We start from the raw sequence: 25,304 nt of genomic DNA, 5'->3' as shown, positions 1-25,304 counted from the left end.
ACATGGCATGGCCAAAACTCAAAACAAAACCAAAAACAACAATAAAAGAAAGGCAGTCCTGATGGAGGCAGATACAAGGTATGTGCCCCAAGTTGGAGGTTTCTAGAATCTCCCAACTGCCCCTTCTGTGAGTGTGGGGAGCCTCAGTTCCCCCTGGTAAGCCAGTTCTGTTGGAATGTTCTAGAAGGATGCGGTTCTCCCAGTTTCAGAGAGCAAAGGAGAGATCCAAGTTAGATAACAAGATGCGTACGTATGTGCTCAGTCACCCAGTTTTGTTCAACTGTTTGCGACCCCACGGACTATAGCCCACCAGGCTCCTCTGTTCATGGGATTTCCCAAGCAAGAATACTGGAGCGGGTTGCTAGTCCCTTCTCTAGCAGGATCTTCCCAACCCAGGATCAAACCTGAGTCTCTTGCGTCTCCTGCCTTGGCAGGTGGGTTCTTTACTGCTGTGCCACCTGGAAAGCCCCATAGACAATTGGACTGTTGTTGTTCAGTGGCTAAGTCATGTCTGACTCTTTGCAACCCATGGATGTAGCATGCCAGGCTTCCCTGTCTTTCACTATCTCCCAGAGTTTCTCCAAATTCATAGTCACTAATGCTATCTAACCATCTCATCCTCTGCTGCCCTCTAAATAAAATTCTGGTTCTTAGGCATCACCTCCAAGATTCTGACCCCTTCAGTTTGGAAACAGAGCCTAAGAATCTACATTTGAATCAGAGACATTTCATAGCAAAGGAAATTTTACTCACGCCAAGAAGAAGTCTCTTCTAGAGGCTCATGTCTTCAAGAGGCTGAATGGAATTGGGTGTGACTGTGGACTTTTGGGGCCAAATCATTCTTTGTTATGGACCTTCTCCATGCACTGCACGGTGTTTAATTTCTGTCCACCAGATGCCAATGGCACCCACCCCCAGTCATGACAACCAGAAATGTCTCCAGACATCACCAAATGTCCTGGAGAGACACAATCCAATCCAATAGTGACCCACCAAATTTTAAAATCTTAATTTAACCCCTAAGAGTTAAAAATAAGATATGGAAACATCACTTGCAACAGTAACACATGAGAAATGATTCCAGTGTTTGATGAGAGGGGACTGGACACCCTGGTAGACAAACCATGAATAGTTAGGCTTTAACAAGAGTAAATAAGATAGTCTCTACTGAATCATCAAGCGTTCATTTCTGTTAACCCAGCAATCTCATCTGTATCAACTTACCCAACTGAAATAAAAAATCCAGTAGGAAAGATGTGTTGTACAATGCTGTTCACTGCCGGACTGTGATATTCTTCAGTCAGGATGATTAAGTAAATGGTGGTCCATCCTGATTATGGTATTTTTTATTATATGTAACAATCCAAAAAGAGCTGGTAGGTGCCTGAGCTGATTAGAATGTCCACAATATGCTGTTTTTTTTTTTTTTCCAATATGCTGTTAAACTTAAAAAGAACCTTGACAGGAGAGAAAAAAAAAAAAAAACCTGGGTACAATTTGATCCTGTGTTTCTGAAATAAAAATGTGTTGTGTGGGAGAAAATACAAGCAGGTTGTAACAGAGTTTATGTAATATGAAACTTCTTTTTTCAAAACATGTATATATTTGCACCATGCACATGGTAAGACTGAAAAGGTTTGTCACCAGAAAGTTAAGTTGTTGTCTCTGAGGAGGTGTGATTTAATTTTGCTTTTTTCAGTTTGCTTAGCTGTAAATTCTCATTTCTTCACTAGAATCACACACCATCTGTTATTTTGTAAAAGCCTCTGGTATATGCCTGCAAGCCCTAAGGGCTTAAGAATCTTGAAAACTTTTAAGTATTCGACCCAGAAAATGTACATGTTGTTGAGGGTTGATAAATGCCCCACCTCCCTCATCTGGAGGCCGGGACCACTCTAAGGTCGATGCTATATATTGTTCAGCCTCATCTAAGGTCCCCAGTTACTGGTAGTTAAGTTAATGGCTCACTGTCAGAGTCGGACACAACTGAGCGACTGAACTGAATGGCTCACTGGCGACCCCTGCAGGACTCCTTCCCGCTCTTCTTTACGTCACCCTGGGGGCTACCTGGGGGTCATCTCTTGGATAACTCAGGTCCTCATCTCAGGGTCTCTTTTTTGGAGACTCCAAACTATGACAGCGCTCTCCTCACTCTGTCATCTGAGACAGTCCTGCAGCTGCCCCTATAGGCCAGAGTGCGGCTGGCCATCTGTCATCCCTGCGCTATTCTGGGTGTTTCACGGGGCGCCCTGGGATACCGGCTCTCATTCCGCCCTCACCAGCCTCACTGGCTCCCCGCCAGCACCTGGTCTCCTCCCACATCTTGGTCTGAAGCAGGGGGTGGCGAGTGTGGGTGGTGTGTAGGCGATGAGCAGACCATCGGGCCAAGAAGGGAACACAGATGTATGTGAAAACCCAACCAGGAACATTTAATAAAAAAATAAGCAAGTTATCCAGGACCTGACCGGGACAGCAGTTAGTTACCCCTCAGAGGACAAGGCACTGCTGGCCGGTTCTGACATTCGTCTCAGGCTTGAAGGCACGGTGAGTCCTCCAGGCTGTGCTGGGGGACGTCCTGCCCAGGCCATGGAGAGCGCCCCAGTGCAGCGGAGCCCGTCGGAGGCCCCAAACACATGATCCCACCAGAGGCTTGGACAAAAGAATGCCATCAAGCAGGTAGACCACACCTGAGATGCAGGGCAGGGCGGCCAAGCAACCGAGGACAGGGGCGTCCTCACCCCCTCCAGGGGGGCTGGGTCTAGGGGAGCGCTGCAAGAGGACATGGGGTCACGGAAACGCGTGGCTCTCCCTGTTGAGGGAAGAGTCACCCCTGCTCCTGGGCAGTGGCGGGGTGGATGTTATATACACACATTCCAGGTGACGGGGGTGGTGCACCAGAGGAGTCAAACTTAGCCCCACCGGGAGCCCGCGAGGTCAGGCACACAGCAGGCACTCAATAAGTGCTTGCTGCATGAAGAAATGGAAGGACTCATCTATCTCTGTGGGGGTATCAAATGGTGACTGAACAGCTGTCATCCTGCTTTCTGCATCACTACTGCAGGAGATGCTCTCTGGATGTGTGGAGAAGAAACCAATTAGAGTGAAAAGCACCTTGATTATCTTCAGCCCTAGCACCACGCTCAGCTCCCGGCACACAGCAGGCACTCCATAAATGCACCGAGTCAGTAAGAGCTTTTGTGTCACAAGTACCGGGCACAAAGTCGGTGTTCAGTATGTGTTCAAATAAGTGAAAGTCTGCCTCACTTGTCCCAGAGCCTGGGATGGTGCCTTGCATACAGTAGGCACTCAATAAATACTCGCATGAATTGAAACAGTGAATGTGTATCACTAGGGCGTGATTCTTGACGGGGGATCGATAACACTTGATGACTGACTCCATCACTGATGGAGGGAGTAATCAAACCTCATTCACTGCCAGAGCAAGGGAACCTGGCACCCTGTGACCAATCCAAGTGTTGGGTGCACCCAGAGATGAACAGTTCCCACCCAGTCCGCCTGGCATACAGTAGGCACTCCATTAATGCTGCCTGCGTGCACGTGATTGCTGAGCAAGAGCCGGCTGGACGCTGCCCTGTGTGGGGAGCCCTCCGGGGCCTGCCAGGGGCCACAGGGGCCCCGCCGTCCCCAGTGGGCGTGTGGGGTCCAGGCCAGCAACCGCTGCTTTGGCTCCACGGCCACCGCCCCTCAGAGCTCTCAGAGCTCATCCCGGGCGGCACTGTCCAGCGGGGACTGGAGCACGTCGGAGTTCTTGGCCTCGCGGCTCAGGGCCTGCTGTTCCCGCATCTTCTGGGACTTGGCGCGGTCCCAGTCGGTCTTGACGTGCTCGTTGTTCCACACGACTGAGGTCTCTGTGTCGCTCACGTACCCGTCGTCCCCTGTGTAGTGCGTGGGGTAGATGAGCAGGGGCTCCACGGAGAAGGCGCGCAGGTCCCGAGGGGAGAAGTGGGCCTTGTATTCAGACCTGCAGGGGAGGAGCGGGGTGGGGGTGAGGCAGATGGAGACAGAAATGCGTGGCGAAGGGGACTCATGAAGGAAGCGGTAGAGAAGCCCCCTCCTGGGGCCCGCGAGCCTCACGTCCCCTACCCAGGCCAGCTGCACTGCAAGACCCCAGCTCCCCTTGCCCACTGCTGCCCCCTCTCACACTGGGTGCTTGTCGAACATGACTGGCAAGAACTCGTCCACCGGCAGCATTTTGGAGAGCGGCCGGGCAGCCAGCAGCTTGCGGGCGCCTTGCAGGGAGATCACGTAGGCCAGGGTCCAGTACGAGTAGTCGGCCTCCACCAGGTTCCTCACGCGGGGCACAGCCTTCTCAGGGTGCTCCACCTGCATCCGCTTCCGGCCCACGTAGCTGGGGTGCAGAATGGGGGCTCTGTCACCCTCCGCCTGTCTACCTGCCCAAGAGTGCTAACGCAGGGAGCCACTGAGCCACTGTCAGACCCTGGGGTAGGGGGAGCTGGGGAGCACTGAGGAAGCTGGTGTGACTGGACTGGGTGAGAAGAGGCCCACAGAGGTCTAGGGCCCACAAGGAGGAGAGTGGTACTGAGAAGGAAGCTTCTCTGGGTTCAGGGGGCAGTGGGACGGGTGAGCAAGGTGGTGGATTCAGGTGAAGCGGTCAGGAGGAAGGGGACCCATTACTACTCATTTTAATGACACTGGTGAGTCTGAGGCTCAGAACCTGGATCAGGGCTCTGCACAGCAGCGGGGGGAAGCAGGGTGGGATGAACCAACCCACCTACATGAGACTGTTCTGGAAATACGTTGGCCACCCTCCACCTAGTACTGGTCTAAGACCCAGGCTCCCTTGGCCACACCCCACACTCGGCACCAAAGGCTCCGCCCTGCTCCCAAGCCTTGACCACACCCACCCAGGCCACACCCCCAAGTCCTTTAGCCACACCCACAGGGTTCCAGGTTAAATCTTAGCCACACTGGCTAAGTAAGAGGAAGGCCCCAGTCAAGTCTCCAAGCCCTGAGAAACAGCTGGCAGGCTTCCAAGACCCCCGACTTCCAGGTCAAGTATGAGTCCTCCTGCCAAGCTCCCACAAGACCCAACCTATTAACCTGCAAAGGCCCTCAGAGCTAGTCTCCAGGCCACCACGCAGGCCCGACTCACATGAGGTCCCAGTCCAGACCCTCCCGCTCCACATCCTGCATAAGGTTCATCAGTCGCCTCTTGAAGAAGATCTCGAAGCGTAGGTCATCCTCAAACACGAGTGATTTCTGCAGCCCGCGGTCCACAACCTGAGGGAGGAGGCCCACTGAGATCCTGGACAAATCAAGCCCAGGCCTGACCCCAAAGCCAGTTCTGCTTCAGAGGTCTGGGGCACCAGGAAAAAAGCAAAACACACACACACACACCACCAGAAGTTCAGATCTACCTCTTGGCCAAAACCTTCTCCTTACAACTTGGAAGCAGATTCCACAGCCTCAGCCTGGCTGCCCCTTCCCATCCCAGGGCCTGGGCCTGGGCCTGCCCTGTGCCTTTGATACAGAGCACCCTTCTCCCATGCAGCAGCAGGCAGGATCCCTCTCACCCTGCTGGCCTCAGTTCCAATGTCAACTAAAGAGATCCTTCGTGACCATCACCCAAAGCAGCTAGTTGAGGACGATTCATAACCCTGGACCTCTCCTGTAGGTGCCTCTCACTCATTTCAACGTTAGTCATTTCTCTGTGGTTTAGCATCAGTCTCCCCAGCTCCCAGGGCTGTGAATCCCCTGTGCGGAGCTGGGTGTGTCTTGGAGGCTGTCGTGTCCCCTGGACCAGCACCAGGCTGGGCACGCAGTCAGTACTTGACAAATCTTCCGTGAACTAATGAACTTGATAAGCTTCATGACTGAAGAAGACTCTTCTTCATCTGGGAAAACGAGGCTGAGATTGGGAAATGCCTTCCTTGCTCACAGAGCTCACCCCGCTCAGAGGCAGGGCTGGACTTGAACCTGGATCCCCTCTGGCTCCATAGCTGCCTGGACACCGCAACCTTTGCCCCGTACCTTCCATGATCAATGTCAGAAAAAGAGAGCAACCTGGGCGAGAATGCACTGCCTCAAATACCAAATCTGACCTCAAGTTGGATGGCTCCAGGTTCGAAGCCCCATCTGGCATCCTCGCCCATCATAACCTTTCCCTCCCAGGGTGTCTGATGAGCCTCTGTGGCTAATGGGATACCAATGTGTGGGGTGTACAGTAGTTAACATCACCATGGCTGGTGCTCCAATTAGTAAGCTCTGAGCACGGTGCCCAGACTCTAGATACTTGACAGTGGCTGGGTATGAAGAGGCTTCACTTGGAGGTCCAGGGCCTCAGACCCCACCGTTTCTAGAGTCAGGCTCACCCCTCCTCAGACTCAGGACTCACATCTGCACAGTGGGAGGATGGCAGCTGCCCCACCTGGGGTTCAGGGGCCACATTCACCCAAGAAGAGAGGCTGAGTGTCGTGCAGTGGTTTTGGAAGCCTGCCTGGGGTGCAGGGGATTCCCTCCCTGAGCTGTTAAGAAGCCCGAGGAGGGGACTTCCCTGGTGGTCCAGTGGTTAAGAATCTGCCTTGCAAAGCAGGGGGACACGGGTTTGATCCCTGGTCGGGGAACTAAGATACGGCATGCCGTGAGACAACTAAGCCTGCGAGCCACAACTAGAGACTCCGAGTGCCGCAACTGGAGAATCCCCCAGCTGCAAGGAAAAGCCCCCACGTGAAGGGAAGATTCTGAGTGCTGCAATTAGGACTAGATGCAGCCAAATAAACAAAAATCATAATACATAAGATTTTTTTAAATAAAAACAAGGGCTGAGGAGGGTCCTGACCCCCTGCCAGACGTACCTCCTTCCAGATGTTATAGTGGCTGAGGAAGCAGCCCAGTTCGCCCTTGGTGAGGGGCCGCCCATGGTAGGGGTCCCGGTAGCCCGGCAGCATCTGGATGCCCAGAGCCTCCACCTGGCTGGTGTTCATGGCTCTGCAAGTGTGGAGGGGTGGGGGGCAGAGGAAGACTGTATCTATCCACAATCCCACCAGTGAGCCTCCCTCCCCCACCCTCCCCCACCCCATCCCGGACCGGATGTGGCCTGCCTGGGTGTGGCCTGTACCCATGCGTACCCAGCCAGCCTCAGACCCACGCCGCCTCCGCGGCCATCAGGGTGGTCTACACCCACCCGTGGCGCCGCCCCTCTCCAGGCAGGGCTCAACTCACTTGCCGTCCACAGCCTCCACCAGCCGGCACGCTATCTCCTGCTCTTCCAGGGCCCGCAGCATGCGTTCCCGCCGGTCCTGCCGCCGCTTCAGGTTGATCATGAAGACCTGCGGCCCACAGCCTCTGTTGGACCCTCCGGGCTGGCCCCCGGCCCCCACCCCGAGGGAAGGCCCGGCCTACCTCGTCAAAGCCCATCTTGTCTGGCGTCTTGGTGGGCACTGAGATGAACCGCGAGGGCTCCGAGGGTGGGTGCTTCACTGGGGGGCAGCAAAGCCCAGGGGTCACCAGGCGGTCATGGAGACGGAGGGCTCCAGCCTCGCTCCTGATGCCCCCTCCCCAACCTCTGCATGGCTCCGTGTCACCCCGGGCTCCTCAGCCTGATGCTAGAGACCCTGCCTGACCCAGCCCCGCCCACAGAAGCAGTGCCAGTCTCTCTCCTCTGCCTCTTACCCACTCTGGCTGTTGGCACTGCTCCAGACTTACCCATCCCCTCTTCCTGCCTCTGGACCTTTGCACATGCTGTGCCTCTGCTGAAACCCTGTTCCTCCCTTGTTTCCTTTCCCTGAGTTATCAGCTAAGATGTCTTCTTGGGGTAGGGGGCGATGCACCAACAGGAGTCTCCTGGCCTCCCCAGGCTGAGTCAGGTACCTCTCTGGAGGCCCCCACAGCACCCGGCCTTCCATCAAAGCCTCATTCCACAAAGCCTCATTCTGCTCTAAGTCCCAATTCTCTGATTATCTCCTATGAGCTCCACCAGAGGGACACCAGGTCCACCCACCCACGTTGGCTCCCTGGCACCCAACAAGGAGCTCGGCACAAACTCATAAAACAAGCAAAGGAATTACATTCCTCATCTGTGCTGTTGTTCAGTCGCTCAGCCATGTCCGACTCTTTGCGACCCCATGAACTGCAGCACACCAGGCTTCCTGGTCCTTCACCATCTCCCAGAGTTTGCTCAAACTCATGCCTAGAGTTGGGGATGCCATCCAACCATCTCATCCTCTGTCGCCCCCTTCTCCTCCTTCCCTCAATCTTGAAAGTGGACTAAAAAACCTCTCAGAGGTTTCTATCATGAGACAATCCCATGAAATCACATGTTATTTTGGGTTAAATTGTGTCCGCCCTCCAAAGATATGCTGGCATCTTGATCCCCAGTACCTCAGAAAGTGACCTTATCTACATATAGGATCTTTAATGAGGTCATTAGGGTGGTGGGCTCTAATCAGTATGGGCGTTCCTGGTAGCCCAGGCGGTAAAGAATCTGCCTGCAGTGCAGGAGACCCAGGTTCGATCCTTCGGTCAGGAAGATCCCCCGGGGAAGGGAATGGCTACTGACTCCAGTATTCTTGCCTGGAGAATCCCATGGACAGAGCTGCAGTCCATGGGGTCACAAATTGTCAGACATGACTGAGCCACTAACATATACACGTGGCATGTAATCAGTATGATTGGAGTCCTTATAAAAATGGGAAATCTGGACACAGAGACCTCCACGGAGGGTACACGGGGTGAAGATGCACAGGGAGCTGGTGCCGTGTGACTGGAGTGACACATCTCCAAGCCCAGGGATGCTAAGAAGCTCAGGGTGGTCATGATCGCTCCCCTTTTAGCTGCTGTGGGCAGTGCTCAAACCACATCCCCAGGGCCCTGTCTTGGCCCATCCCTGATGGTTTCCCATAGAAGGAATAGATCCACAGGGGACTGTGAGCCTGCTGAGGCCCAGAAAAGCCCAGCATGCCAGTGAGTGTAGCATCCACCTCCCCAAGAACAAAGGCCCCGTGTGAGCTAGCAGGGCAGACACAGGCCCCTCTGTCTGGGAGAGGCCTGGGTGAGGCCCAGAGTCCACCTGGAGCCTCCCACCTCGCAGCCTGGGCCTCCTCCTCTAGGGACACTGCACCCTGGGGCTTCTTCCTATTCGGGACCCATCACAGCTCCCTGCCACCTGCTGCCATCCTCAGGGGACCTTGGGACCCAAAAGGGCAAGGCTTTGGGATCTGAGAATCCGGCTGCAAAGCACTTTCCCTCTCTTTCTCAGTCTCCGCCTGCCTCCTTGGGGTGTACGTGTGGGAAGGATCTGCCTGTGGGAAGTGGAGGTATCTCTTTATCCTGTCTTATCAGTTCTGGGGAAATGGAACATATTAAAGTCCAGAAAGAACAAGGCAATGCAGCTATGTCACAGTGACAGAAAAATGCAACACCCCTAGGGACTTCCCCTGTCGTCCAGTAGCTAAGAATCCGCCTTCCTGTGCAGGGGATGCAGGTTCAATCCCTAGTCGGGAAACTAAGATCCCACATGCGCGGGGCAACTAAGCTGGCACACGGGCAACCACAAAGCCCGTGAGCTACCGTGGAAGATCCCACAGGCTGCAACTAACACCAGACGCAGTCAAAGAAAAAAAAATTGTAACATTGCTAGACCTATTATAGGGTGAAGGATTAAACTTGACCACAGAGCAGTCTGGCCTTTGCTCTCTGCTCCTGGGTAGTTGAAGACCTTGGAAATATCTTTATTTCAGGCCTTGGGCTATAGTGGGTATCTATGCCAACAGTGTAATTTAGGGTGGGGGTCTTGGCTCAGTCTCTACAGTGACTGGAGATGGGGGTCAGCCACGTGGCAGTCAGCTGTATCTGTAAGAGCTCCAGCATAAGCCCTTGATGCAGAAGCTTGGGGAGCAGCCTGGCTGGAAGTACACCATGCGTGTTGTCATGCGCTGGTGCTGGGAGAAGCAAGCACTGTCCACGCAACTCCACAGAGAACGGACCCCAGGAGTCCCTGTGCTTGGAATGCTCCTGGACGCTGCCCCACACGCCTTTTCCCTTTGCCAAGATGGCAATTTGTGTCTTTTTGCTGTAATAAATTGTGAGTTTAATAGCTTCAGCTCTGAGTACTTCTAGTGGATTATCCAACCTGAACATGTTCTTGGGGACTCCTGATGTAAGAAGTGAGAGCAATCTTGTAGGTATCTCCTAACTTTGCACCCACAGAAGCATGTCTAGAACTCTCTGCAATGCTGGCAAACAAGAAATGCCCTACATGCCCCAGAGAAGATGGGTGAAGTGACATATGGCACAGCCAAGAGTACATAAATCTGTAGCTGAACATCTACATGGAGTACGAGACAGCAAGGCAAGGGAATGAGTCACAGCCACACTCAGCAGCCAGTGGCAGCAGACAGGGACGCTGCGTGGACGACACCACGCTTGACCAGCACACGGTGTGATTCCATTGATGTGAAGCACAAAATGGGAAAGCTAGTCAGCTGGTGGATTCAGTGGGGACACTGGGGAGGGTCAGGGCTTGGTCTGCATCTGGATATAAAGGGATATAAAACAATCATCACACTGCACACCCATGACCCGTTACTGCTCTGTGTGCTAAAACTCAGAACAGCCCTTATACTGAGCCAAGTGTATGGGGCCAACTGGGAAAGACACCCCATAAGCAGGCAGGGAAGGAAGCAAGTTGCTGGATTCCCCATAAACAGAGGGCATCTCTCTGAGGTTTTCTGTAAGCTTGAAATTTTATTGTAAGAAAGATCTTTGAACACATGTAAAATCACATGCATAGCCTGGGACCAGGTACCCACACACAGGTAGAGAGAAAAGATGGTTTTCACAAGAACTGTGAAGAAGGATTTGCACAAATATCTGAAACTTCCAGACCCCCTCCTTCTATCTGTCCTGTGTGATCTGCTCGAGCCCTCAAACAGGAAAATATTCATGCCTCTGTTGTGTGTGAGTTTATAACAGTGGAGTGAACGGTTTCCTAACCAGAAACAAGAATATATGTGAAAATTTAAACTAGGACCATTGATAGTAGCCACAGAGAAGCTTCTCAGGGCCCAGTCACAGAAAGGAGTTGGCAATAAGCAGAGATCCACCTCTTGTGACTATGGTGGGGTTGCCATGCTGGGCCTGGACAACCGCATGGGACAGACACTTGGGTGTTGGGGGCGGGGTGGGGGGGGTCTTCGCCCTGGTGACCTTGCAGCCTCCAGGTGTTATCTCAGAAGACCCAAAGTGTTAAGTGTTAGTCGCTCAGTTGTGTCTGACTCTTTGTGACCCCTGTGGACTGTGGCCCGCCAGGCTCCTCTGTTCATAGAATTCTCCAGGCAAGAATATTGGAGTGGGTAGCCATTCTTTTCTCCAGGGGATCTTCCTGACCCAGGGATCGAACCCGGGTCTCCTGCATTGCAGGCAGATTCTTTACAATCTGAACCACCAGGGAAGACCCCAAAGCCCCCTCCAGAGAGCAGAGTGTCATTCCATCTTCAACCACAAGGGGGAGCCATAGACAGAACCTTCTAGAAATGGACGGGGTGATGAGGACTGAGCCCCGGGACAGGGGCCTGGCCCTCCAATCCTCTCTCTGTGCAGTGGAAGGAATCGCTGTGCTGCTTCACAGGCCTTCACAGGGAAGTGGGTGCTCAGCACAGGGCCAGGCCCCCACAGAAGAGGATGTTGCTCCATTGTCTGGTTGCTTCAGAGACTCCCCAGCTGGGGGAGAGGCCCCTTCCTCAAGCAGCCTCAATGGTGACTCAGCCCTGCGCACTCAGCCCACCTCACCAGAGGTACAGGTGCTAACATAATAGCCTATGGATTTATTTGTATATGCATTAGAAAGACATCAGCTTGTAACCACAGTAAAAATACATATTAAAGTTTCCTTTTCAAAGTGTATTCAAATAAAAGAAAGTGTCCGATAAGATAAACATTAAACAAACAGTGGGTCTGGGGGCTGGCAGGGGCACGGGTGATGAAACGGCTGACCCGGCCATGCACGCAGGGTCATCAGTGAAACCTCCTACCTCCCGTGCTCCCACACCCTCCACGGCTCCTGCCTACCCCTGGGGACAAGACCTACTCCTAAGTCCAATGTCTGATGCCCCCACCGTGGCCCTGCCTGCTGGCTCTGTACCCCTTCTGCCCCACCAACCTTGCCTGTTTTCTGAGTTCACAGCCCCTCCAGCTGCCCAGCTCCTGCACGTGCTGCTCCCTCCGGCTGCAATCTCCCTTCCAGCTAACTCACCCTGCATCTTAATGCCACCCCCACCAGAAAGCTCACCCTGATTTCCCCAAGCGTGCCATGCATAGCTGCTTGCAAGCCATAAGAGTGGGGACAACTGTTCACACTGGATTCTCAGTGCCTGGCAAAAAGACTGATGCCCAACAGATACTCAATCAGTGTTCACGGATAGATGAGAGATGGTGGGGAGAGGGAGACAACGTGGCCCTCCTGGGGTGGTGCGAACAGACTCACCCATGACCTCCAGCTGCACGTGCATGAAGCTCTCGGCCTCGTCCTGGAGGGTGCTGTGTGACCGCAGTGGCACCGGCAGAAAGCCATACACTTCCTTGTTGCAGACATACATCTGGACCTCTGGGGCCAAGCAAACAACCATGAGAATTGAACACAGAGCAGTAAGGCCGCGGAAGCAGCCTCTGAGCAGCAGCATTAGCCTCACTGCCCGGCGTAGGGCTGGGGCATAAATGGGTCCAGCTGTTCCCAGCAACCAGCAGAGACCACCCCAGCACTCCATCTGGGAACTGGAGTCAGAAGAGAGGTTCACAGTGCCAGGCGAGAAGACAAAAAAAAACTCCACCTTGCATGGGTACTGACAGTCCCTGCAGGCTTCCATGACAAAGCAAACCACAGAACGGTGGGTGGACAGCAAATACTCACATTTATGCACAGAAATGAGATGCAGTCGGACAAACCATGAATATCATTATCTCTGTCTGTGTTTGTCCTTCTCTGAATAGCTAAAACATTTTTTTGAATGGTTTAAAACTTTACAACAAATATATATTTTTTTAAAGTGATGATCCCAACGAAAATGATTTTCATTCAAGGTGTGTGGGTGCTAAGTCGCTTCAGTTGCGTCTCACTCTTTGTGACCCCATGGACTGTAGTCCATCAGGCTCCTCTGTCCATGGGATTCTCCAGGCAAGAATACCGGAGTGGTTGCCATGCCCTCTTCGAGGGGATTTTCCCAACCCAGGGATTGAACCTACATCTCCTGAGGCTCCTGCATTGCAAATGGATTCTTTATTGCTGAGCTACCAGGGAAGCCCTTCATTAAAGGGCCAGAGAGTAAATGTTTAGGTTTGTGGGCCAAACTGCTCTATCTCAATAACTCAAGTCTGCCTTCAGAATGTGCCCAGAAAGGGCATGGAAGCTCTGCACCCCTCGCCACACCTTGCCCCATGCATCTCTTCCTGCAGGTTGTTCTGGGATTATATACAGTTTTATAATAAATAGTAACCTAGTGAGTAAATGAGTTTCCTGCATTCTGTGAGCTGCTCTTGCAAATTAGCAGAACCCAAGGAAGGAGTTGTGAAACCTCTGATTTATAGCCATTTGGTCAGAAGCATGGGGGCTTCCCTGGTGGCTCAGTGGTAAAGAATCCACCCGCAATGTATGCAGGACATGCAGGAGACGTGAGTTCTATCCCGGGGTTGGGAAGATCCCCTGGAGGAGGGCATGGCAACCCACTCCAGTATTCTTGCCTGGAGAATCCCATGGACAGAGGAGCCTTGCGGGCTACAGTCCATAGGGTTGCGCAGTCAGACACAACTGAGCAACTGAGTATGCAGTAGACACAGGTGACAACTTGAACTTGTGCCCAGCATCTGAAGCAGGAGAGGGGTCAGTATTGTGGGCCCGAGACCTTAACCTGTGGAATCGGATGCTATCTCCAAGCAAGCAGAGTCAAAATTGAAATAGAATTGAGCTGAATTATCAGACACCTTGCTGGTGTCCTAGAATTGCTGGTTGGCGTGGGAAATTACCCATCTCCAACACACACACACGGGAGTTGGATCCTAGAACCCAAAAGACATTCTAGCCTGTGTCCATATGAATACAAATGGTGGGCTGGATTTGGCCCACGGGCCATGAGTTGCTGACCCATGTTTAAAATAAGTGACAAGTCAGCATTCAGTGTTCTCTTTCTCTTAAAAAAAAATTTTTTTTTGCCCTAAGTATACAATTAGAGAGCAATTATGCTCAACTATAGATAATTGGAAGAATATAGGGAAATATCAATAAGGAGGTCTTAAAGACCTGGGGAGTGAAGTCACCCAGCAGAGCTAGGGCTGGAGAGAGAATGGGTCCCGAGGATATCACCTGAACACCTGGATACAGCTGCACCTGAAGTCATCGCTATACTCTATAGTGCTGGTTCTGTGAAACTTCTGTGGGCTGATAATTGGTCCCAAAGAACCAGACAGACACCCCATGATGGCAGATCCCCTGTGGGCTCACCTGCCTGCTTGCAGGAGAAGGCAAAAACAATGATGTCATCAAAGGACCAGGTGTAGTCAGGGTGCGGAGGATAGAAGGCCAAGTTCCTGGATGCCGCCTTCCGCAGGTCGATCAGGAAGGTCGAGTGCACCATGGGGACTGCAAAGCAGCCCCGGCGTTCCCGCTTGCGGATGGGGATGTAGGCAGGCGTGCGCTTGTAGTAGCCCTGCGGGGAGTGGAGGCAGAGTTCTGTGTGGGGGTCCCTAAAGGGGAGGCTGGAGACCAGGACAATGGGAGGCCCAGAACACCTGGAGGGTAGGACCAGGTGTCAGCTTCTGGCTGTAGTGGGCATCCCCTGAGTGCAGAGCTCTGGGCAGGGCCAAGCAGTCTCCAACCCCCAAACCTCAGTTGCTGGGCAGTGGCAGAGAACACAGGGAAACAGTCACTCACAGACCCAGATCAATACTTCTGATCTGAAAGGCATTTGGGAAGGGAAATTAAAAACCTGAAAAGGGACCAGATACTTGAGCTTCTTTAATTTTATAACTAAAACACCAGAAGTGGGACTTCAAAAAAGTCAGGGGGAATCTTTTAGAAGTTCTAAAAGCTTCTGGAACAATCTGGAATTGTTATCTCTCTTCCTTGTACCCTTTACAAATTGGAATTGTTAGCATATAAATTTAGACTTCTATGAATACTTTAAAATATAGACACCACTGAATTATTCACTTTTAAAATGGTGAACTTCATATTCTACAAATTATATATCAATTCAAAACAAAAAGATAGGAAGAGATAGGATAGGTCAGCATCCTAGCTCTAGCCACCTGGCCCGCTCCCAGTGCCACAGCCCTGCTCCAGCTCCTGTCCCTCACTCCCTCTGGCTTTCCCTACAACCCCACCCTCAACTCTGGGGTGGGACGATCAGAGCCTGGCATTTTAATGGCTTCAGTAATTGGTTCAGGTGAAGGAGATGGGACAAGGTTCAGTCATAGTGAACTAGCTGAATGCTGCTGGAATTATTCCCCAGGAGTTTGAAAATGAAGTCACTCAAGGGAGGGAGGAAGAGGAATGTTGGCTGAACACATAGATCAAGCCATGCCTGAAGTCCTGCCCTGGCACTACCACGTCATAGCTATGTTTGCATAGGCAAGTCACTCCCCCTCTCTGTATTTGTGTTTCTGCCTCAGAGTACTGGTGGCTGGGGGCAGCGGGCAAGGTGGAAACAATCGCAGACCATCCCCTAATTTGAGGATTGTCACAATGGTGTTTATAAAATGGTCACGAAGAGGCAGCATGGTAATAAGCTAGATTTCAAACCCAGCCCCTACTTGCTCTGTCTAGCCCCCACCACCCCCAGGCCCCTGCCCTACCCCAGCAGCCCCCTGACCTGGGATGTCATCCCACACCAGAAGTTGGAATACGCAGCTCGGGAATCCAACATGGGGGCCACCACCGTCTTGTTCTCTGCGATGAGCAGGGTCAGCGTGTCAGGGTTGAGGATCAGGTTGTCGGCGTCTACAAACTGCAAAACACCCAATATGGCATCAGCGTGGGCCATCAGAGTCACCTGGGCTGACATCAGCGTGGGCCAGCAGAGACACCTGGGCTGGGCCATGGCTTGGAACAGCTGGGGCTGAGGCTAGGGTCCCGGGGGCCTGGGGTACCCTGAGTAGCACATGCGGCCTTGGAAGCCCCCGTGCTTCTCAACAGACAGCTCTGACCTAAGTCACCAGCAGAGTTACGATCACATGATGAAATACACTACATGGCAAGAGAAGGGATGGGCCACACGGCACAAAGCAATACGAACGGGCCCCACGCACAGTGCTGGCACGACCCTGGAAGTGACAGCGGGGTACCACACGGCTCCATTTATGGGAACTTTCAAGATGGGCAGCGCTGGTTGACGAGGAGGACGGCTGGGGCAGGAGCCGCCTCTGCAGGGAGGGGCCGGGAGAAAGACACTTTTTTCTATGTGAGTTAAATGCCAACCAAAAATTTTGTAAAAATAGGATCTTTACGTAAGGTTCTTTTTTTCCTTTAACACTTTGAACATTGGAGTAAAACGATGATCACTCGTTTGTGGAAACCTGGAAGGAAATTCACCAACCCACAGACAGGGTCATCACAGTGGGGTGTGCGCCTGCTGGTGCCCCCCGTCAGGCCACACGGCAGAGCTGTTCATCACACGAGCTGGGAACGACTCAGGAATCTAGCTGTGGAGAATCAGCTACAGAAACTCTGGCCCTGTCCCACTGTCTGGCTACAGAGTCGAGACAAGTGAGAATCAAGCAACAAAACACAGGTAAGGATCTCTCTATTGACCCGGATGTGAAAACAGATCACAGTATATTACAGAGAGCTGTCAGGAGGTGGGATTCTTGGTTTTTCATTGTTTTTTTTTAATGCATCTAGTCCACAGAACATGCTTTCCGTTACCCACGCAGGGTTTTCAGAATGCTCGAATCATTTGCTGCAAACAGCAAACACTAGAACCCCAGCCTTCTCCAGCAACACGGGAACGGCATTCCCACAAGGCCAGGCGCAGCTGCAGATGGGAGGCGGCTGCCCAGCCGCTCCGGACATTTGAATCTGCGACCTTGGAATTACACACAGTGAAAACGGCCAGTCTGGTGGTTTCTCCGCAAGTGGAACATTGAGTTACAGCAAGTTCACTCAGAGATACAGGATGGGGAAACTGGAAACGTGGACTTGAAGGGACATTTGTTCACCATGTTTAGCAGCATTATCCACAGAAGCCAAACACTGGCAACAACCACGGGTCCATCAGCGGAGGAAAAACAGAATGTGTTCCTTTCACGCACAGAACATGACTCAGCAGTGACGAGGCGTGAAGCAGGGCCACAGGCTGCAACACGGGTGAGCTCTGAAAGCACCAGGCTGAGGGAAGTCAGCTGCATAGCTTACGAAACGCCCTGGACAGGCCAGACACAGAAACACTCAGCAGATCAGTGGTCCCCAGGGACTGGGAGAATCAGGGGTGACTGCTCATGGACACTGGGTTTCCCCTGGGGGTGATGGAAGCTGGTTTTGGAACCAGACAGAGGCTGTGGTTGCAAAGCATGATGAATGTACTAAATGCCACTGATCTGTACACTTGAAAAGGGCTAATTTTATGTTATGTGACTTGTACCTCAAGTAAAAAAACACAGTCAGAAAGTCAGTCTCTCTAGGAGGTGACATTACAAGGTATGTTTTTTTTCCTCTTAAACTAATTCTTACTGTTTCTTGTGTATTTTCTTACACGTAACACCCACAGTATCCATAAAAAAGAGAAAGAGGGCTTTTTAATAATTTTCAAACACTAGGGACTTCCCTGGTGGGACAGTAGATGTGGATCTGCCCGTCAATGCAGGGGGTGGCGGGTTAGATCCCTGGTCTGGGAAGAGTCCACGTGCCGTGGTGTAACTGGGCCTGTATGCTACAACTACGGAGCCTGTCACCCTCAAGCCCATGCTCCGCAAAGAAGAGTAGCTCCTGCTGGCCGCAACTAGAGAAAGCCCACGTGCAGCAATGAAGACCCAGGGCAGTAAAAAATCAACAAATAAATGCATGTACTCAGGTACTCAGTCATGTCTGACTTTGCAACCGCATGGACAGAAGCCCTCTAGGTTCCTCTGTCCATGGAATTTTCCAGACAAGAATACTGGAGTGTGTTGCCATTTCCTCCTCCAGGGGATCTTCCCAACCCAGAGATGGAACCTGGATCTCTTGAGTCTCCTGCATTGACAGGCAGATTCTTTACCACGGCACCATCTGGGAAGCCCCAAATAAACGCATAAAATTATTAAAAAAAAACACTCAACAAATGATTTCACATTCCAATATGGATTACCAAAGCCCTCAGTTACAAAAATACATCCGTGTGTCAAAAGCTGCTTTGAGTTCTGAAGCAGATTCCTGAGTTCCACCCAGGTTTGCTGAGGGAAAAAAGTGAAAACCAGCCAACCTCAAACCATGAAAGCGAAACCCAGGGAGGCAGACAAGGTGGCCCTGGGCTGGATGGTGCCAGGAGGTCTGAGCCCACCTCTGTCCCTCACTGATTCTGAGACACCACCCAGCAGGCTGTCACTTCTCTAAGCCTCCATTTTCCCATCTATAAAATGGTCTGATAAGGCACCAAGTCACAGGGCTCCCAGGAGGAGCCTGTCACCTCCTTCCTCCTCCCAGGAGGTGGCTCTGTCCTCCCCACAAGGCTCACGCCAGGATGTGAGGTCCTTCTGGCACCCAAACATCCAGCAGGGACTGTTCTCTCAGCCTCAGAGCACATCCTGAAGCCACAGCCCCACACCAGCGCCCACCCTGGCCTCCTGCTGCCGCTATTCCTGCCCAATCGGCCCTGCCCCCGGGGCAGCCACAGGAACTTCTAAAAATCAGAAATCAGAACCAAGCCCTCCCCTGCTCACACATCCTCCATGGCTCCCCATTACCCTCAAAATAAAAGCCACATCCCTCCCTCTTGGCCTGTACAGTCCAGCCCCCACCCACCACCTCAGCATCACCCCCTCCATCGCTCCACTCTGGCTACATTGGCTTCCTAGCCAGTCCCAGAATGTCCCAGACTTGCTTCCTGCTCTGTTCGCTCTGCCTCAGACATTGGCCCCCAGCTCCCACTGAGGCTGGCTCCTCTGCTCCTTCAGATCTCTACTAGGGCCCCCTCCTAAGGGAGGTCCCCAACCCCCGGTACCTGTGACTGTGACCTTATTTGGAAGCTGGGTCTCTGCAGATGTAATTAAGATGGAGTTCATCCCTCTTATGCTGTTGGTGGGAATGTAAGTCGGTGCAGCCACTATGGAAAACTATGGAGACGGCTCAGAAAACTAAAAATAGAATGACCATATGATCCAGCAATCCCAGATCCGGGCATATATCCAGACGAAACTCTAATTCAAAAAGACGCATGCACCTCCCTGTTCACAACAGCACTGTTCACAACAGCCAGGACACGCAAACAGCCCGCATGTCCATCAGCAGACAGTGGATACAGAAGACATGCATATACATGATGGGACCATGCCATGCGCAGCAACACGGATACAGCTAGAGAGGATCATACTGAGCAAGGTAAGCCAGAAAGAGAAAGGCAGACACCGTATGATATCACTTACATGCAGAAGCTAAAATACCGTACCGATGAACCTGTTCCATAAAACAGAAACAGATTCACAGGCTTTGAGAGCAGACTTGCGGCTGCCCAGCGGGAGGGGTGGGGGTGGGAGGGGCTGGGGTACAGGATTAGCAGATGTCCACTATTATACAGAGAGTAGATGAATCCCAGGGACGGTGGAGCCTGATGGGCTGCCGTGTCGGGTCGCACAGAGTCGGACACGACTGAAGTGACTTAGCAGCAGCAGATGAACAAAAGGTCCCACTGTATAGCACAGGGAACTATGTGCAGTATCCTGTGATAAGCCACAATGGAAAAGAATATAAAATAAACAAATAAAACAATAATCACTTTAAAAAAGAGATGGGATTCATACTACATTAGTGAAAGGGTCAGTCTCCAGTCTGTCCGACTCTGTGATCCCGTGGACTGTAGCTGGCCAGGCTCCTCTGGCCACAGGGAGTCTCCAGGCAAGAATACTGGAGTGGGTTGCCATTTGCCTCTGTAGGGGATCTTCCCGACCCAGGGATTGAATCTGGCTCTCCCATACTGCAGGCAGATTCTTGACCATCTGAGCCACCAGGAAGACCATACTAGATTAGTGCATGCATGCCAAGTCGCTTCAGTCGTGTCTGACTCTTTGCGACCCTATGGATGGTAGCCCGCCAGGCTCCTCTGTCCATGGAACTCTTCCGGCAAGAATCCTGGAGTGGGTTGCCATGCCCTCCTCCAGGGGATCTTCCCAATGCAGTGATCGAACCTTTGTCTCTCTGGAGCTCCTGCACGGCAGGCAGGTTTTTCACCGCTGAGCCACGGGGGAAGCCCCATGCTAGATTAGAGTGGGCCTTAAATCCAGTGACTGGTGACTTTATAAGAAGAGACCACGTGATCACAAAAGCACAGACTGCAGGGATGCTGCCCGCAAGCCAAGGAATACCCGAAGCCTCCAGAAGCTGGAAGCGGCAAGGAAGCCCCCTGCCCTAGGTTTCAGACTGCGGGCCTCCAGAAGTGTGAGACAAGAAACTTGCATCATGGTAAGCCCCTTGGTGTTGACCCTTTGTTACAGGAGCCCCTGAACGCTGACCACGCTCTCAAGTGTCTTTCAGGGCACTGGCCACCTTCTGATATTTCCTCGTTCGGTTTTGTTTGCTTTCTGGTCACATTCACCTTTCCTGGGAAGCTAGAAAGGTGGGGCTCAGCTTGTGCTTATCGTCACTGTGTCCACCAGGCCTGGCACGAGGAGGGCACAGGGAGTGGCTGATAGACATACGCTGATTGATACATTAAGAAGGTACAGACCAGAGCTTCCCTGGTGGCTCAGCGGTAAAGAATTCACTGGCCAGTGTAGGAGACACAGGTTAGATCCCTGATTCAGGAAGATCCCACATGCAACTAAGCCCGGGCACCACAGCTATTGAGCCCGAGCTCTAGAGCCCATGGACGGCACCTACCTAAGCCTGTGCGCCCTAGAGCCCGCGCCCCACAACAAGAGACGCCACCGCCATGAGAAGCCCGTGCACCTCAACGAAAAGTAGCTCCCACTCGCCACAACTAGAGAAAGCCTGCATGCAGCAACCAAGACCCAGCGCAGCCTAAAATAAATAAAGAAGAAGATAGAGACCAGCACTTTCCTGGTGGCCCAGGGGCTAAAAATCTGCCTGCCAATGCAGGGGACACAGGTTCAGTCCCTGGTCCAGGACAATCCCACATGCCACAGAGCCACTCAGCCAATGTACCACAACTACTGAAGCCCACGGGTTCCAGAGGCCGTGCTCCACAACGAGAGAAACCACGGCAATGAGGAGCTCACGCACCGCAATTAGAGAGTAGCCTGCACACAGCGCAGCCAAAAACAATTTTTTTAAGACAACGAAAAGATCTTGGGGTCTGGTGCATAGATGGGAAACCACCATAGGCACTGTTAGTCCGACATTATTACATTTAACCTCTACAGAGAGTTAAGCTCAGTGGTCAGTGCCCCCTGCCCATCACACCAAGTGAGGGGACCACACCTGGTCAAGGGGCCAGGCTGAAGGAGCTCACAGAAGACTCGTGATCTGTGGGTATGTATCCCAATATTGCACTCAAACCTCAACCAGCCCCTTCCTGCCAGGGGCCCAGGAGGGGGAAGTGAAAGTCAGGGGTCAGCAGCTCAGTGTCGCCAACATCCCCCAGGCCCCACCCCATCCTCCTGCTTCTCGGAGTCACCCAGAGGTCATCACTGTGACTGGGCAGAGATATCAGATCACTGGTGATGGTGATAAAAGGGGAGATGAACAAGTGTCCAACCACGGGGGACATAAAAACCCACTCACTTCTGATGATTAAGAACCAAGGTGGCCTAGGATCAAGACCCAGCTCCTCCACTAACCAGCTGTGTCACCTCTGATAACTCACTTCCCCTCTTAGAGTCTCAGTTTCCCCCTCTTTAAAATGGGGTTAAGGTTGGTCTCTGAATTCCACGGCTCCGCCTTCCCTTGGAGACGCCAGACCTTCCACCGGGGACCCCTGGGTTGGGCGGCCAAGAAACTCACCAGGATGTAATCAGCCCACATATCCCGGGCTGATTTCAGAGCCGCCTGGCGCAACTTCATGACATGCTCGTAGCGTGAGTCAGACCAGTGTTTGGGGCCCTCCTCATCTGGGTAGGACCTGCGGAGAGGCAGCTGTGATGGGAGAAGCACAGGGCACTGTCGGAGCCCAGAGAGGCCTTGAGCTGGCTGAACGCGGGTAGTCAGAGAGGGCCTCCCGGAGGAGGGGATGTGTAAGCTAGATCTGAAGGCTGGGAAGAAGCAAGGACAAAATAGAGGAGGACGGAGGTATGGTGTGTCCCAAGTAGGGGACACGGTGTGTGCAAAGACCCAGAGGGGATGAATGCTTGGAGAGGGGTGAGGGGCAAAGGGGTCTCTACTGCCTTGTAGGGACACGCCCCCATCTCTGAGGGGAGGGGGAGTCGAAGAAACCTGGGAGCCTGTCTTCCTAGACTCCTAATCTGGTTTGGGCAGTGGGTGGGTACAGAACTAAAGCCTAAAAGAACGAAAAGAACTAAGTCCACGTCAGCCAAGGGCTCGTGGGGAAGGTAAACAGCTGAGCTAAGAGAGATAAGGAATAAAGCAGCAGGCGTCCACCACAAAGCCCAGGGAATGAAGGAATTCCAGGTGGAATAAATAGAGGGGGTAAAAGTCCAACGGGAGGATTATGGCCCACTGGGGAAGCTGGAGGCGAGGTGGGTAGGTAGCCAGAGCCAGTGCTAAAGGCTGCAGAGCTGGACTGGAGCGTCAGGGGCTGGAGGCAGGGGGCGGGCATGTCTGTCTCAGGACAACGGGAGCCCTAGAGGGTGTGTGAGCAGGGACACAGCCAGGTCCAACTGGAGGAGGGATCAGGGCAAGGCCTGGCGCTTACCTGGGCTCCTCTGATGGCCGCCACTCCACAGAGTGGTACAATCCCTTCACAGCCACCAGCCACTCCCGAAGCACTGCCGAAGTGTTGTCTGCATTGTGGTCTGTGGCCACCCTGTAGGCAGAGCAGGACAGGGAGTGAAGCGAGGGAGACGGAGGCAGGACAGGCAGCAGGAAGGCCCCAAGGGCTGCCACACACCAGCTGGGCCTCACACCAGCGACACAGCCCTGGGCATGACACGCCCCCCACCACGCCGTTTCCTCATCTGTAACACAGGGGGTGAGGACTGGGCCCACTTCCCTGAGTTGCAGAGGGGACTATTTTACAAGATCATTTTGGAAAAACACATTAGACATGATGCCAGTATTCTAGGGCATCTAGGATCTTACAACCATATTCGCTACTAAATATGAACAATTTAGTAAAAATACATTTATATCACACAGTCCGGTCCTGCCTTCTTCAACTCTCTCCTGTGAGTAGTGGGGTTGCTGTCACTCATTCAAGAAACATTTCTTAAGCACCAACTAAGTGCTTGGATTATCTGGACTGGAGGGAAAAGGAATATTTGGAAGCCATCAGCCGAGAACTATTCTCTGAAATGAATTGTTCTTTAGTTGACAACAACAATAACACTGATGACAGTAATAACAACAAAATCGAACAAAATTATTATTATAATATTCACAACTCGGGTCACTGATGCCCAGCACAAGGGCTTCACACTCATTAACTGGTTCATCTTCAAAAACAACTCAATCAGAGTTATCTTAGTATCCCCACTTTTCAGAAGAGAAAACTGAGGTAGGAAGCAATGAGTCACCAGCCAGATTTGTTCCTGGCCCTGCCCCATTCCGCTTCCAGGAAGGATCTGCTCCCCCCCTACCCTCCGCCAGCCGCCGGGCACCCCACCCACCCACTCCAGTACTCAGGAGGCAGGAAGTCTGATTGAGGCTGGGCTCAGGGATCAAAACGGCAGCAGGAGCGAAAAGACGTTCAGTTAGTAGAAGTGCAATGTGGGCCACGGCAACGCCCCAATGCAGGGGGTGGTTCTCAGGCTTCCCATCTTTCAAGCTGTGAGTGCTCCCAAGTGGGTTAAGGGGTTAGTCTCGGGCTGCGCGGCACGGGTGATCCCGGATATGTCCTAATGGGAGTGGGGGCAGGGAAGCCAGTAGGCGGCAGAGCAGTGGCTCGCCCCACCCTAAAGGGGCCAGCGGGCTCAGCGCGGTTCCGCCGGTGCTAACGCGGCGGAGGAAAGCAGGCAGGAAGGCACACGCAGCTCTGGTCCGCTCTGATGCGGGACAGCAAGCAGGGCGCGCGGCGCGGTTCTGGCCCGCCCGCCCGAAGGAGACAGCAAGCAGAGAGCACGCGTGGGTCTGGTCCGCCCTCCCCAGTGCGAAGACAGAGAGCAAGGCGCGGCGTGGACCCGCCGGGACGGGGACAGCAGGCCTGATGCGGAGCCGGTGGGCGCTGCGCTCACCACAGCGCCGTGCGCTCCCGTGGATGCCGCAGCCGCTCGAGCGCGCCCAGGGTGGCAGGCAGCGCGTGGGCCGCGTTGCGCGCCAGCAGCGCGATCAGCACTCGCGGCGCCTGCAGCGGCGACTCAGGGCTCCAGCGCTCCTCGGGGAAGTAGGCGGCGGCGCCGGGCGGGCCCCCCAAAGGCGGCAGCGCCAGCAGCAGCAGCAGCAGCAGTACCGGGAGCGGCCGCCCGTGTCCCCTGCACGCGCGTGGGGCCGCCGCCATCGCGCCACGAGTCGCCTTTAAGCCGCTTTTCTGCCGGCGTACGCGGACCGCGCCTTAAAGGGGACGTCAGGACCCCGCCCCTGCTGCGCGCCTTAAAGGGGAAGAGAGCTCCAGGCGGATTCAGGCTTTAGGGCCTGCCTCCAAACGGTCTTAAAGACACAAAGTGCCTTGTACCCTCAGCAGCAGCCCCCTAGGAAGAATGACGTCAACCCATAGGCAGGCTCGGGATCCCCCGCCCCCTCATAGACTTGGAGCGCTCTGAACTTGGGTCTGTGCAGTAAAGGTGTCAGAGCTCAGAATCTGCCTTGCCTCAGAAACTGCTCCCCTCCGGGATCAACCCGATTCTCTGTCCCACTCCTATTTGTGTAAGACCCCGATTGTGTCACGAGGCAGACCTGGATAGTTAGGATCTGGGTTGAGACTCCTGAGGTCTGAATCTCAGTTTCCTCTGCTGCAACATGGTTTTACCGTCTTAGTTTTCCACCTCCCAGAGATGTCCTCAGGGTTTGTTGAATACTAAGAGCATGGGCCCTGGAGTCCCCAGACCTGGCTATAAATCCAGCCCGCGCGTGGGGTCGCTGT

General features: G+C 53.2%; 1 protein-coding gene across 1 annotated transcript; it reads right to left on the bottom strand.

Annotated features, from left to right (window-relative positions):
* Window positions 1-2,404: 2,404 nt before the first annotated feature.
* Window positions 2,405-25,052, bottom strand: COLGALT1 (collagen beta(1-O)galactosyltransferase 1). The gene is made up of 12 exons (XM_070373287.1): window positions 24,460-25,052; window positions 22,983-23,093; window positions 22,115-22,232; window positions 15,840-15,974; window positions 14,471-14,675; window positions 12,464-12,583; window positions 7,384-7,460; window positions 7,204-7,310; window positions 6,837-6,969; window positions 5,135-5,262; window positions 4,163-4,369; window positions 2,405-3,982 (listed from the first exon to the last, which is right to left on the bottom strand). The coding sequence occupies exons 1-12, from the start codon at window positions 24,720-24,722 to the stop codon at window positions 3,715-3,717; spliced, it is 1,872 nt and encodes a 623-aa protein (XP_070229388.1). The 5' UTR covers window positions 24,723-25,052; the 3' UTR covers window positions 2,405-3,714.
* Window positions 25,053-25,304: the final 252 nt, after the last annotated feature.

The sequence above is a fragment of the Bos mutus genome, chromosome 7, assembly GCF_027580195.1.
Source record: "Bos mutus isolate GX-2022 chromosome 7, NWIPB_WYAK_1.1, whole genome shotgun sequence".
NCBI classification, from domain to species: Eukaryota; Metazoa; Chordata; class Mammalia; order Artiodactyla; family Bovidae; genus Bos; species Bos mutus.
The sequence above is the reverse complement of the archived record's forward strand: the minus strand, read 5'-3'. Positions and strand labels throughout refer to the sequence as shown.